The sequence below is a fragment of the Motacilla alba genome, chromosome 6, assembly GCF_015832195.1.
Source record: "Motacilla alba alba isolate MOTALB_02 chromosome 6, Motacilla_alba_V1.0_pri, whole genome shotgun sequence".
NCBI lineage: Eukaryota > Metazoa > Chordata > Aves > Passeriformes > Motacillidae > Motacilla > Motacilla alba.
The window spans coordinates 17,679,660-17,694,546 of record NC_052021.1 but is presented as its reverse complement, the minus strand read 5'-3'; the positions used below and the strand labels follow the sequence as shown (position 1 = coordinate 17,694,546).

The 14,887-nt window shown below is 41.8% G+C and overlaps 1 protein-coding gene across 5 annotated transcripts in view; it reads left to right on the top strand.

Moving 5' to 3' along the window:
* The first annotated feature begins 6,356 nt into the window (after positions 1 to 6,356).
* WASHC2C (WASH complex subunit 2C) overlaps positions 6,357 to 14,887 on the top strand; it is a 34,994-nt gene continuing 26,463 nt past the window's right edge. For 4 of the 5 annotated variants that reach the window (XM_038140363.1, XM_038140365.1, XM_038140364.1 and 1 more), the window contains exons 1-11: positions 6,357 to 6,491; positions 6,583 to 6,687; positions 7,100 to 7,264; positions 8,739 to 8,804; positions 9,495 to 9,668; positions 10,336 to 10,429; positions 10,803 to 10,861; positions 11,650 to 11,697; positions 12,834 to 12,938; positions 13,458 to 13,545; positions 14,736 to 14,804. In XM_038140363.1, the coding sequence (XP_037996291.1) occupies positions 6,583 to 6,687; positions 7,100 to 7,264; positions 8,739 to 8,804; positions 9,495 to 9,668; positions 10,336 to 10,429; positions 10,803 to 10,861; positions 11,650 to 11,697; positions 12,834 to 12,938; positions 13,458 to 13,545; positions 14,736 to 14,804 (973 nt within the window). In that variant the 5' untranslated portion in view covers positions 6,357 to 6,491. Of the gene's footprint in view, positions 6,492 to 6,520; positions 6,688 to 7,099; positions 7,265 to 8,738; positions 8,805 to 9,494; positions 9,669 to 10,335; positions 10,430 to 10,802; positions 10,862 to 11,649; positions 11,698 to 12,833; positions 12,939 to 13,457; positions 13,546 to 14,735; positions 14,805 to 14,887 lie in introns of those variants that run through there. The other variant, XM_038140362.1, reaches the window with a different exon arrangement.

Genomic DNA, 14,887 nt, shown 5'->3' with positions numbered 1-14,887 from the left:
TTTTGTAATATCCAAAGAAATCCCTGGAATTTTTCCAGCTGGCGACCAGAAAATGTTTGGTTTTGTAGAGCACCGACCTGGGTAAATTGCTGAGTCCAGAACTTTGTATTCCTTGGAAGAATTACGATTAGAAAAAATGCCTTTCTGATGGAAAACAAATATTGATAGCCAAGCTGCAGACAGCATTATCCAGCTAGGTGATGTTTAGGTGGGGCAGAAATGCATGCAAAATCCTGTCTGCTGTCAGAGGGCTGGAACATGCAGAGTAGTGCATCAGGTGTTAAGAGCAAATGGAGCTTTTGCCAGATCTTTGCATTCTCTCTGTTAGTGCTGTGGTGTGCACTGAAAGATAACAAAGGTGCTTGGCCACTACCAGAATCAAAGCTCTGAACACTGAGAGCTTAGCTGAAGCTGGATCGCATCACAGCATCTCTTTCTCCTCCACCAAAGTAAAAAATTCCTCTCAAATCAAAACCCTGCTGTTACTCCTGTGGAACTGTTCTGGCTTTGACCTGAATTTAAATGTGCACTTTCCCAAGAAGTGATAAACTTCAGAGTGCAAATCAAGTACTCTGCTTTCTCTTGTTCCTACAACCTCTTTTCAGAAAGAACTATCCACCTGCGGCCCTACCTACATTCAAAATACTTCATTGCAGTTGCTGCTTAGCAATTTGAAACTCATTCCTGTGGGAGTCTTATCGGCTACAGGAAATTTAGCCTATGATGATGAGCTTTAGACACTGAAAAAATAAGCTGAATCATTTGGGATTTTTTTTTTTAGAGTAAATTAAATACAGAGTTATATGCTTTTCAATGGTGGAAAAAAAAAAAAAGGTGTAATTTTTCCTGTGCACTATGTATTGCTGCATACTAATAATAACTAATTTGACCCAAAGCATTCAGCAGGAGCAAAAGAAATTAAAGTACAGCACAGCAGAATTCCCTGAGCCCCCTGGAGGAAATGTTTAAGCTGAAGTCTGTGCAGGTTTGATAATTCATTAGTAAGAAAGACATAATTGATGAAAAGCTCCTAAGCATTAAATTGTCTGACCAAACACCTGGCTTTTGGGGTTTTTTTTTCTGATATAATCACTACATTTTAAAATTTCAATTTAATGATAGTCATGTTTTCATTGAAAAAATCAATAAATATCCTTTCTCTTCCTTTGCTTCTGGCATGGTAGATAACCGTACTTTATCATCCAGCTCTTCATCTTGTCCATGTTTAGAGTCTGTTGAGTCAGCTTAGAGTGGGTTGAGTCAACCTTTCTCAGCTGAGTGCAGCAGTTTTCATCTTCAGTTCTGTGGCACAAATTTATTTTCATTCCTGCCACCCATTTCTGCACAGTCTCCAACCTGACAGTATCTCATTTCAAATCTGAATATAAAACAAGGTATAAAAGCATGTAAGTGTTGTGGGAACAACCTCAGATAGTATGAAGGACATAATGCCTTTCCTGTATATCTGTCCAGGCTCCTCATCAGCTGTCTTAAGCTGAACCTTATTGTTCTAGATAGAAGACACTTGCTTTCCACCTCAAATTCTTCTCAGGGGTACTGTTGTTAATACAAATTTTATGCTTTACAGGATGTTAAAAAATCTTATTCCTCCAAATTGTAAAAAAACCCGAAAAACTATCTAAAGCATGAACTAATAAGCACAGTTTCTTTCACCATTAAGATGACCAGACTTATTTATTATTTGGCACATTAAGTATCATTTGCAAACTCTATCAGTGATGATTATGTATCTCTTGATATAAGGCTTTCATATAAATGTAGAGAAATCATGGGTGATGTGCACCATCCTACGTCTTGTACCGCTCTAAAATCATTCCCATCCTTTCATCTGCTGTGTGATGGCTTTGCTGCCACCAGGTCACCCTGGGCTGAACAGGAAATTTTGTGTCAGTTCTTTTGTGGTTTTTTTTGATAGAGACCTCAAAGCAAGACTGGTTTTGCTTTCAAGGTGCTTGTTAGGCACAACACCTTATTCTTCTGCCAATGATTTCTTTCCAAAGATGCTGGGGCCCTGCCAGCTGTGCTGCAGGCTGTCTGCTGCAGACTGACACTTCTGGGTGCCTTTCTACCTCCTGCCTGAGGATACACAGATCTTGCTTTAAAAGAATTTAGTCCCTTCCTAAAGTCTTAGATCTGGTTACATCTCCAGTGAATTCCTCTTTTCAATACAGTTTTTTTGAAGGATAGTTTTTTCCATAGCACTGCACTAATTTCACCAGAGCATACAGAGTTCTGAACAGAGAATTATAGGAAAGATGAGGAGGGCAGTGACAGGACAAGTGGCTATGATTCTAAAGTGAAAGAGGTCATGTTTAGAATTGCTATTGTGAAGAAATTCTATACTGTGAGCGTGGTCAGGCACCGGCACAGGTTGCCCAGAGAACTTGTGGATACCCCATCCCTGGAAGAGTTTAAGGCCTGGCTGGATGGAGCTTTGAACAACCTGACCTAGTGGAAGGTGTCCCTGCCAAAGGCCAGAGGTTGGAACTAGATGATCTTTAAGATGCCTTTCAACCCAAACCATTCTATGATTTGGTGTTCTTACTTTCCATCAAAAAAGCTAGAGTCCTCGTGGTGGATTAATTGTCAGTGAGAGAACAAGATTCTTGTGAAGTTCACTCCTGATTCCATGGAACTTACATACATCATGCAGATAAATATTTGCACATTTAGTCATGCAGATAACTAAACCTCCAATATGTTGGAAACACAATCTTTAGATTAAATAGGTTTGAACCCACTTGAAGAAAGCTGGAAAACTCCCTTTAACTTCTGTAGCCTTCAAACTAGATCTTAGGGCTTGGATCAAGCAAAGCACTAATGTATATCCTTAGTTTGAGCCCTCTGGAGAGTTCCATTGTCTGTAGTGGAGCCACTCTTTGTTCTCAAGCACATACTTGGTGAAAGGCTTTGCTGGGTCTAACCTGGAACACAAATTCACAGCCATCCTGGCTCTGTCTTGCTTTATCAACTATGATACCTCAATTAATATGAGAACTTTATTTTCTTGAGATGTTTACAAAAGTGGGAGGGTAGTACTACTTCATCAGTCCTATGAGTTTCAAAGTTTTACAAAACACCGAAGGAGAAAACCATGGGATTGTGATTCAGGACTTTTTAAAATTTCTTCATTTTGATGCTGACTTGATGCATGATTTTGGGTGACTCCTTTAAGTGTGTCAGAGATTTCAAGTTTCACAGCTCATGACCAAGAGGAATTCAGAAACCAGAGACTACACAGAAGTCAAGTTTCCCTATTCCTGACATAGTAGGTATTCCTGCACCTCACCAAGGATCTCCAGAGTAATAATGCCTGTTCTCCGAGCCCATGATTTTACCACCAGTCATGAACTTTCCAGATCAAAGAAAGATCAAACCATGAACCAGTGAAGTCATGTGTCCGAGTCCAGGTTCATTTATAGGGTTAGCTGTTGTGCTGTGGGTTTAGCTTTTCTCCCTTAATTTCTAGTTACCTCAACTGAATTTATCAGACTGGCTATTTTTTTATTTTTTATTTTTTTTACTGCTTGCACAGCTTATTGCAGTAAATAATTTGAACCAAAATAGCAAGGTCTTTTTAGGTGACATGGGTAATCATGGTTGCTTATTTCTTTGGAGTTATAATTAATTATTTATAGGGAACCTGATTTTGAATTCTCTGAAATGAATAAATACCCTAGTAGGCAAGCAGTGTATTCTGTCACTGCATTAACCAGCAATGAACACCAAGCAGAGGGGGAAGTTCCTCTGGAGATTTCAGACTCCTGTGCTGGTCCAGTGACAGCACATGTACTTCTAGCTATAGATACTCCTTTCAACACTGTACACCAGAGTCGGAGGCATCTTCAAGCCCTAACATCGCTTGTCACCCCCAAGACTTTTTGCAGCCTGCAGATAATGCAGGTGCTGGGACTATCTCATGGAGAATGAGGAATTCTGGAAATTGCAGGGCTTGAACAACCACATCTCTCTGCCTCTATACCAAGACATACAGCACTACACAACAGGAGAGCAAGGAGTGGCCAGGGAAATAAAGAACAATGCACAAATTGTATTGTGGTTCTTTCCCATGGAATGCAGAAGCTTAACTTTTAATTGTAATTTGACTTTTTTTTATGTTTGCATCCTGTTCTAAGGTTATAAAGACATGTTTACTTTCTGTTAGCTATTGGGAAAACACGGTGATATTCTCTTTACCTTGTAAATATTTGTGAGTTTAACCAAGTGCTAAGGCATGGCTCCATGGCTGTCAGAGACCTCAGCCCTCTACGGTCTTATATGTTCTGATTCTTAATCTGCAGGTTAGTCCCTGATGACATATGTGATTTTTAATACCTTTATGTCACATAGTCATTTAGAGAGTTCTGAGGGGAACAGCAGGATTCCCTCAGTGATTTTTCTTGCTGTTTTTCTCTAAACTTTAAATGGAACCTGTCTAAATTTTTCTCTAAAAGGGCCTTTAGGGTGAATTGCTTTTTGTAACCCTGTCTGTGATGTTTAGGACAGGACTCCTAGAAGGCAGATTTTTGTTCTGCCATTCATAGTCCTCTTGGTTCAGAGGCTGGTGTATAACAAATAAACAGCTTCCTCTAGGAAGTATTCAGGTTCTATGTAGCTGTCATGCTGAGTTTTTTATGAAAACTGACCTGCAAGACCCCCAGACCTGAAGCTGCCCAATGCTAAGACACGACATTTTGCAGTATCAGTGCACAAAGAGCACACAGATCTCATGTTTTATAATGCACAAATTTCTGTGGAAGTAGAGCTTTGCATTATCAACAAAGAGGACTCACATGTCAGTGAATATGGAAAGTAATTACAGGCAAACTTTTCTGGTTGATAGAATGTTGTGGAGGAAGAAACTACAGCAAAACACTAAAAGGCTATGAGAGTAATTTTATATTTATGTTTATATTTAAGTGAAACTAGGCTAGGCTAGTATTTTTCTACTTGTCCTTTGTTAGTTCCTGTTTTATTATCATTATATTAAAATTCTTTAAATTCTACTAGGTTTGAAGGTCTGAGCCAGTTCATCAATGGTGTCTTGTCACAGAATAAGAGAAAAATAGAGTTGAAAGGAATATTATGATACTTTGCTTTTAGAAGTTTCTGTGTCCCTTACCTAGCCATGTATTTCCAGTATCTGAATGTAGCCATTAGATCAATATATAAGAACTTGGAGATCTTGCATTTTTTTTCTTATTTGAGAACCCAAGTAAGATCAATCAGTGCCCTGGTTCCTCATGAGCGGTATCAAGTGTAATAAATAAATAAACTCCATGTGCTAATGTAAAGGTCTGATAATGTCACTGGATTATTCAGTCACCACCTGGAAGAACAGGTTATTTTATTGTCACTTCCTTTCTCGGGAATTCACTTGTAATAAAGACCATATGAAATACAGTGGTATGACAAGGCTTTTTAATCCATTGGAAAAAAATTAAAAGGGGAAGCTAGTGGGGGGTGTTTAACCTCAAAAGGCCTAGGGATAATTGAATTCCAGTTTGGCGATTTGCACTGTATTATTTGTTCATGTCAGAGTGTTTTCTTCTAGCAGATCCTGGAATTCTGGCACGGGTTTATTAAGGCTCATAGTTTTAAAACTAAGGAGATTTTACTTGGCTCAGGGCAAGCCTTGCACTTACTTCAGTAAGAAAAATAGGAGGAAAGGGTCCCTATTTACTCGTAAGCCTAGGCATCAGCAGAGGCCGGTGCAGCGCTCCAGCGGGGAATACTGTGCGGCAGACCCTGCTGCCCGCTCCACTATGCTCCGCTCGTGTCCCCCGCAGGGCGCGTCCCGTCCTGACTGCCGGGATGGGGGTCAGAGCCGGGACACAGCTGCGGCAGCCGGAGCCGCCTCCCGCCGCGGGATTCCCGCGGGCAGGGTGGGACGGGACGGACGGGGACGGAGGGGATGCGGGGGGACGGGAGGGGACGGGATGAGAGGAGATGCGGTGGGATGGGAGGGGATGGGATAGGAGGGGACGCGGTGGGAGGGGAGGGGAGGGGATGGATGGGATGGGATGGGATGGGATGGGATGGGATGGGATGGGATGGGATGGGATGGGATGGGATGGGATGGGATGGGATGGGATGGGATGGGATGGGATGGGATGGGATGGGATGGGATGGGATGGGATGGGATGGGATGGGATAGGAGGGAACGCAGCGGGGTGGGAGGGGACAGGACGGGACGGGACGGGACGCGGTGGGAGGGGAGGGGATGGGATAGGAGGGGACGCGGTGGGAGGGGAGGGGATGGGATAGGAGGGGACGCGGTGGGAGGGGAGAGGAGGGGATGGGATAGGAGGGGACGGGATAGGAGGGGATGGGATAGGAGGGGACGCGGCGGGACGGGACGCGGTGGCTCCGCCCAGGCGCGTGGCTCCCCCTGCCGGCCGTGCGGCGCGGGAGGGGCGGGTCACGTGACGGCGCTCAGCTGACCGCGGCAGCGGCGGCGCCAGCCCAGGGTGAGCGGCGGCACCGGGCCGGGCCGGGCCGGGCCGGGCTGGGCCGGGAGCGGCACCGGCGGCCCCGCTGCTCACTGTCCTTCTCCCGCAGATGAACGGGGACGCGGCGGAGCCCGCGCCGGTGTGGGAGCGGCCCTGGTCGCTGGACGAGATCCGTAAGAGCAGCCAGAGCTGGTCCTTGGCCTCGGACGCCGGGGTGAGCGGTGCGGCCGGGACCGGGCCTAAGCCCGGCACCGGAGCAGTGCGCGGGCCGCGGCCTCCCCGGGGCTCGGGGCCGTGTGCGGGGCGGTGCTGCCGCCCGCTGGCCGGGGGTATCGAGGCGGGCCTGCCGCGGGTAGAGCGCAGCCCCCGGGCCCGGCGGCTCTCTCGTTGCTTTAAGCCTCCGGTCCGGGCAGGGAAACTGAAATAATGGGTTGGCTCGAACGGAGATGCAGAACGAAGTGTCTGAGACTTGGTCCTGTGTGTGTGCGCGGGAGCGTTTCAGTGTGATGTGCGTGTGCTTTGGTCCTCATTTGAAGTGTACGATCAGTTCTGGCTGTCTTACAAACGGTGCCAAAAGGAAAAACAGTTGGATGCTGACTATTGCTTTCTTTTGTTGTTGTCAACAGCTTCTGCGTTTTCTACAAGAATTCTCACAGCAAACCATTTCCAGGACACACGAAATCAAAAAACAGGTGGACGGATTGATCAGTGAAACAAAAGCTACAGACTGCCGCCTTCATAATGTCTTCAATGACTTTCTTATGTTGTCCAACACGCAGTTCATAGAGAATGTGAGTGTTTTCTAGTACAACATCAAACCTGTACTTCAAACATTGTCATTGTCTCTTAATGTAGGAGTGATTTAGCTTTCTGACAAGTCTGATACTGATTTAGGGATGAAATGACTTTTAATTGCGTTTTGTTAAGAGATATCCTAATTCCCTTGTGAATGATGCACTATCCAATACTGGCGGGTTCCCTTTGCCTTTTCAGTAATACCTTCCTTCCTTGCTAATACATGACTAGGAGATCAGAATTTTGGTTTTAGAACTATAAATGAGTTGGGAATTCTGGGATTTCTTGCTTTATCTTCACAAGTTGCAGGAATGTAGTATTTGTCTGCACTTACCTGTCTCAATATGAGGAATGTTATACAATGCTGTAAATTTGCTTAATGGTGTTATTTTACTCTAAAAGCATTCAGTATTAAAGGTGTTGGCCTGCAGGAAGTTGTCCCTGTCTTGTGGTCATGATAAGCATATTTTCTGGTTAATGTTGCCACTTTATAGATATCTCTATTTTGGAAGATAAAGCTAGACTTGAAAGCCTGTTGCAACATCGTATCACTAGAAGTATGTGTCTAATTAAGATGGAGAGCTTTAATAGTATTTCAGATTTTTGGAAGGTTTTTAGCACTGAGTTTTATCAAGTGTTCTGTTTTGATCGGCATTATTTCAGGCCATATGTGTCTCATCATGGCATTATTATTGGAAGGTGGCAGAGGAAAAGATGGAAAACTGGATTTGTATTCTGGGGGTTTTTGGTGGTGGTGGGTTTTTTCAGTGCTGCAGTGTCTTTTCTGACCTAGCTTGGCTGTTCAGCATCATCATTCTGCTGAGAACAGTTTGTACCAAATGTCTTAATTCTCATGTGCTTACAGCTGTTCCCAAATTAAGGTGCACAGAAATAGGTCTTCATTTCTGATTCTCGTTTTAGTTAGTGAGATCTGTCTCTTCCCAGGGGATAACTACACCTGTGTTTGAGATTTGGATTTAGGTTTCATGGAGATCTTTTATTCCCCTTTTTCTCCTTGTAGCTGTTCCTATAAAAGAGTGCTGGATGTGAGGGATCATCAGAATAAACTGAAGGTTGAGGGTTGTTTTGGACCTTCTCTGTGAGCATGGAAGGAAAGCTACGAAATAACAGCAAACTAAAAGAAAGTAGACAGCCTCTAAGTAAACTCTAGGTTTCACTCTGAAGTTGTCTAGAACAGCTTTATGTTGGGAATGTTTAAACAGTGCATTTTTTATCATGTTCAGGTTAGTCTGTTAGCAGACTTGAATTACCTCAATTGCATTGAGAGGCTGCCAATGGTACCTTCAGTACCAATGCATGAAGGTACTTGGTATCATCCATGGCTTCCTTTTTTTTAATGTGTAATGAACTAATGTGTAATTAATTACATATTAACAGTGTACTTTGTGGTTGTACCCATGGTTTAGCCCCTTTAGTTCTTACATTAATTAATTTTGCTTGACTTTTCAGAGAGTATATGATGAAGAGGTGGAAGAGCCTATTCCCAAAGCTGATGTTGGAGACAAAACAGAGCAGGTAGTTAACTTCAGCTGCCTTGAGTGCTATCAGTATGTTTGCAGCCATTGTCTACCTTCTCATTTTCAAACTTGCTTAGCTTACATTTACAGCTCACAAACCAAACTCCTTCCTTTCTCCTTGAGGTCTCTCTGTTGGATAGTGTGTGTCACTCAGTCATAAAGTTGACAGTGATATTGGAGGCTACTACAGTGTGTGATCATCTGTTAGGGCCTCCCCAAGCTCAGTACTGTATCCAGCAGACAAGACTTATGCATGGATTTTTCAAGGGGTTATGCATGTTTTTTCAGCAAGAAGGCCTTGGGCAGCCTTACTGGACTCACAGGTAGTAAATTGGGGAAGCAGAATCTGACTGAAATAATTCCTAGAATAAGTACTCCTATATTTATATGTATATATGTGTATGTATGTATATTACAATCTAGATGTATTATACCATAAATGTCCCCATAATGTTTAGGAGCACAAGTAAAACAATACTGCGTTTGTGTGGATGTTTAGAACATCTCTGTTTCTGGAGTGATGAAAATGAATTGAGTTGAACAAAAAAAAATCTGATTGTCCTTCTAATGCACCTAGTGAAAAAGCTTTCATTGTGCTGATTTGAAATTAATATTTTGTATGTGTGTTGTGGTAAGATTGAGTCTTAAGTAAAACGCAATGAGCATGTGTTTTTTTCTGTTACTAAAGGAAAAGACACGGGAACAGAAAGAAGCTGATCTAATCCCTAAAATTCAAGAAGCAGTGAATTATGGGTTGCAAGTTCTGGACAGTGCATTTGAACAGCTAGACATCAAAGCAGGGAACTCTGACTCAGAAGAAGAAGAAAGTAATGAAAGAGTGGAACTGATACTTGAGCCAAAGGTACAGGGACCTGTTCTTGCTGGGTTTGTTTTCCTTTCTTGGACTTGCTCTTTGCTTCTGTCAGCTGTATTACTGCCTTAGTGTAAAACTGATGGTACCTAAACCTGTTACCTAAAAAGAGGGTTTGATGACTGCATCTGAAGAAGTGCTTTCTGCTGGGCTACTCCTTTTGTAACCTGCCTGTCTTGCAGTTAGGTTAGCATTAAGGTATGGCATCCTAAAGGAAGTTAGTTTAATGGAGTGAACTTCGAAGGGGAAGCCTCAATTCTGTGTGGGAGTAGGATGTAAAAATTTTGTGCTTTTTAGGTACAAACCATGTCTTTATAGGTTGCTTTTACCATCCCAGTAATTAAAAATCCAAGGTCCAGGTTTTGGGATAAGACTCATGGCTGTAGGTCTTTGCAAGGATATTCTTCTGTTCTATGGCATGCAGAAAACAAGTTGGGACTACACAAATAGAAGTAGCCACTTTGTTTGACAGTGTTGAGGGAAATAAACCTCAGCTAGCCCACCCAGTTGTATGTTGACTTGAAGCATATGTTTGGTGGGACTCTTAACAAGCTTGTATCTTCCTTGAGTTTAAACAAGGGATGTAAGACTGCTGTCTTTGTCAGCCATGTAGGGATGTTCAAAGATGTCAGAAAGATCTGATGTTGTCTCTTTCCAGGATCTCTATATTGACAGACCTTTACCTTACTTGATTGGCTCTCAGCAGTTTATGGAACAGGATGATGTTGGCCTTGGAGATCTCTCTAGTGAAGGTATGTGCTGGCATGACCTTTTATTTCTATGCAAGTAATTAGTTCCCAATCCAAGATTTTTCACTGTTTTAAATCACTGCTTTGGTTATCCTGTGTACTGTTCTTGCATGGTTAGATGCAGGCTGTAATTAGCTGAGGAAAAAAATGTTCATCGTGCTGTAACATTTCCAGTATACAAAGCAGTAACTTCTCAATTGCTTGTGCTTTGTGTATTAGAAATGCAAAGTATTAAAATTTCATCAGCTTTCGAAGCTCTTTCAAACCACACTCTACCCACCTTAATTTTGGTTTTCTTCCGAGTCTTTAGGTGGCTTAAATGGTGACTACATTGTTCTGTGTCTGATGTTAACTTTTTTGTTTCCATTTAAATTAGAAGGATCAGTAGATAGCGATCGTGGAAGTGTAATTGACAGTGAAGAGAAGGATGAGGAGGTAAGTGGCAAGTGCCAGCTGTTTTGCACAAGCATTCCTTGCATGTGAGGCCATTAACTACCTTGCTTTTTAAAGTTGGCTCTCAAGATAATACTGCACGAGGTTTTTTCCCTGTGTTGGTTGGGATAAATATACTTTGTTATTGTTCTTATGCAGTGGTTTCCTCTGCAGCTTTCCAGAGGAACATTTATGTGGTATTGACTCTAGCTGTTATTAAAGTAGAATACTTCAAACTGAAGTGCTTTATTCCACTCTAATTTAATTTTGTGAAGCAAATCAGATTCTTATAAAGAATTGCATTTATGGAGAACAAATCTGTTGTAAATTACAGTTACAAAGAATGGGACGGAGACTGACAGGAACAAGTTTAAAGCTTTGAGTAATGCACCTCCAGGCTTAGCCTCATAAATCTGCTGCAATGGAATATCAGTTTCTGATATGCTTTGCCTGCTTTGGCTGGGATGTCTCTGCTTTGTAACTGTGCTACAGAAGCAATCCCTTTTTCCTGAGGTGTTTGCTTTTGGTATCTTTGCTAACTTAAAATGAAATCCCTCTTGAGTTACTTGGATGCAGTCACAATGGAGCCTGCTGTCTTTGCTGAGTTAGTGACTTTCTAGTGAGCCCCTGTCGTAAAGATGGTCAGCAGTGGGGGAACAATTTCTTGGTCAGATCATGTTGAGGAGATCTGAATGTTCAAACTTCAGCAAGTTCGGAGTTTCTGAGCCCTCTCCTTTAACCATTGGACGAAATAAAGTGTGATTCTTGTCTCTGGGTCTCTTATGTTACAGGAATCAGATGATGAATTTGGAAACCCTAGTGAAGATGACCAAAAGACGGTACGGTTAAACACTCTGGTGCATACCTGCCAGACTTCATATTTGTGATACAGTGAGCATGCATGAAAGAGGAGATGAGAGCTCTAGACAGTTGGTTAGCAACTTTGTGAGGCCTGATTTTTATAACTTTTTTATGGGAAGGTCTTGGGCAGATGGCACCATGTTCTGAAAATGAGCCTGGGTTGGGCTTAAAGACATGCTTGCAAGCTGTCAGAGCCTATGTGGGATGGCATTGCCTGGTATGTTTTCCTCAGGAATAACTTGGGAGGCATGAGAGTTCAAAGAATCTACCCCAGGAAAACTAGGCTTCTGTTGGTTCATTTGTTTTATAATTAAAAATCTAATCTTGCTGGGCAGGAGGCAAGGAACAATAAGTTTGAGTATCACATGGAATCAAAGGTGTGAACAGTACTAAATATTTGAACAGTATATCCATTTGGATAATGAATGAGAAATTTTGAGATGGTAAAATTCAAGCCTGACTTCAGTAATTGGTTTTAGAAGAAGGAATCTTATCCATATTTAGATGTGCCACTGCAAAAGACTTTTAGGTGGGGATCCTCAATCTGGCATGATTTAATGCTGAAAGAGCAATGTTGCTAAAAGCAACCCTTATTTAATCTACTTACTAATAAAACAGTGTTGCAAAAACACTCAAATGTTATTTTAAGCTGACCTTCATAGGGTAGCTTTGTATGCCTGATGTATTTTAAGATGAGCAAGTATCTTTGGGTTGTTGGTGATTTAGTTCAGTTCTGGACACTTGCCTGTGCCAACCCCCAGCTCTCTTCCAGTTCACTTCATCTTTTTCACCCTCTTATTGATGTGGCTGAAACCAGGATGTGAGCATGTAATGTCTCTCATTCTGCTGTGCACCCTAAGGACAGAGCAAGATGATACAATTTTTTACTAGTTGATCAAGGGACACTAAGGAATACTTAACACAGTGTTCATGGTTAAGACTAAATACCAGGTCTTCAGCTAGAAGCACTTCTTCCTTACCTTTCAAAAGCTTTGAAGTACTCCAAATTTGCTGTAAGTGCCAAATTTCTGTAAGTTTGATTTGAATATTTTATCTAAGCAGATGTAGTCTTGTGCTTGTTTTGTATGTGAACAGGATATTAATTGTTTTTTAGAGGATAGCCCAGATGAGTGATGAAGACGATGATGATGGCTGTGATCTCTTTGACTCTGATAAAGAGGAGGACGAGGATGGAGACTTAGATGAAAGCACAAAGCCTGTGAGTATTTGCTGCTTTCCTGGAGTGGGAGATCTGACATCCTGTACAAAAAATCTGTCCTTAGAGGGATTATAATGGTAGCTCTCAAGTACCTGGAATGGAATCCTGTAGGAAGTGCATCCAAAAATCCTCAGTAGTCTTTTAACATGATTGTTCAGGTGTTACCCCTTTAAACTCGGATTCTCACACCTAAAGAAAGTATCAAAGCTGTCTTTCAAGAATGTTAAGAAATTAATTGTTGCATTTTTGTGAGGTAAAAGCCTTTTGTTTCTCCTGCTTACCAAGCAAGGTGACATTAAAAACTATGTGTTCATCAAAACTAGAAATTCTGAGGATTTTTTTATTCTTGATGCTTTCCTAATCACTGCTTTCTTAACAGAAAGCTGTATTGCTTCTTCTGAGGACTTCAGGCAGTCTAGACAAGATACTGTACAAGTTAGGCTATAGAATACAGTATTTATAATTGCAATTGCATCAAGTTGCTAACTGGATCTGCTGTTATTTGTCCCTGCTGCTCAGAAAAAGAAGAGGCCAACATCATTTGCCGATGAGTTGGCAGCCCGAATCAAAGGAGAAGTGCCAGTCAGGCAGGATGAAGAGTGTTCATGTGAGTTATCTCCCAAGTTTTGAAAAGTGTTTGTGCAGTAATGGGGGACTTGTGAAAGTGTGGGACAGGAGATTGTGGGTAACAATACATGAAGTTACACAGGTCTATCATGTGAAAATGTATTGGGTATAAGCATGACAAGAGGAATTGCAGACCCTATTTTGTGCTCTGAGTAATTCTTTGCCCATAACTCAGAGGACTGAATTGGAATTCACTGAGTTTTAGTGTGAAAGACATTGCTTTCAGGTGAGACAGGTCACTCTCAAAACACACAATATTGGAAATGTTTTCTTTCCAATCTGATTCTCCCTCTGCTTGTTTGACCACATGTGCTTTCTCCTGTTTCAGGCAAGTTTGTGGAAGCCACTGGTCACTGTAGTCTTTCTGTGAGCTCTACAGTAGGAAATACCTCAAGCAGTAGATTGGTGTTTTCATGTGGTGCAAATTGTTTGTTTTCTTTGTGGCTTAAATATAGTGTTTTGAGGAAGTTTTCCTTGCTACTGTCACTTAAGATATGTTAGGCTAAATAATGCATTTACTTTTGTGTTGCTTTCAAAGGCAGAGATGTCTCAAGTATTTAGTCTTGCAGCAAAGCAGCAGTGAAAAATAGCTAGCTGAAGTTGAGCTGGAAAGTGCTTGGGAGGCTGCTGTTGACCTGTAATATTGAGAAGAGGAGCAGACAAGAGCTGTGTGTGTGTTCTTGCACAGTTCAAACAAACTAGGTCTGTTGATATCAAGAGTATAAAACCTACCAACTTAACCTGTTCAGTTACAGGGAAATCTTCCAGTCACTGAAGTAACCTTATAAGGCTAGAGGAGATAAAACTCTAGCTTTGCTTTTGGTTGCTGAATGAAGACAATAATAAATCTGGAGCCAGTTGAGATGCTTAGAGTTCTGCAGAAGCGTGGAACCTGTGCAAAGCTGTGTTGCTTTCTGACATCTCAGGTGACACTAGTCTGCACGTAGACCATTGTATTGAACCCCTAGTGTCTGACAGAATGATTCTATTACAATTTTAAGTATTAGTTTTAGAAACTGTATTTCATACAATTGATTCATTAGGCTGATTCATATGAAACCACAGAGGTCAGTTTGGTTTGTTATTTTTTTAGGTTCTTTTTTGCCATAGATTGATCTTAGACTGTAAGTAAAGGTGGACTAGTTTTTCATTGAAACTTTCTTCTTAAAGCCCTGTCATCAGAGACCAAAACAAGGAAAACCCCAAAAGAGAAGAAGGAAGTTAGAGTTCCATCGGATGGTAGGATATCCTCCTCTCTTGCTTTTGAATTTTGGGCTGGATTGTACGATAACACTTAAGACATCGTGACTTTTGCTATAGAA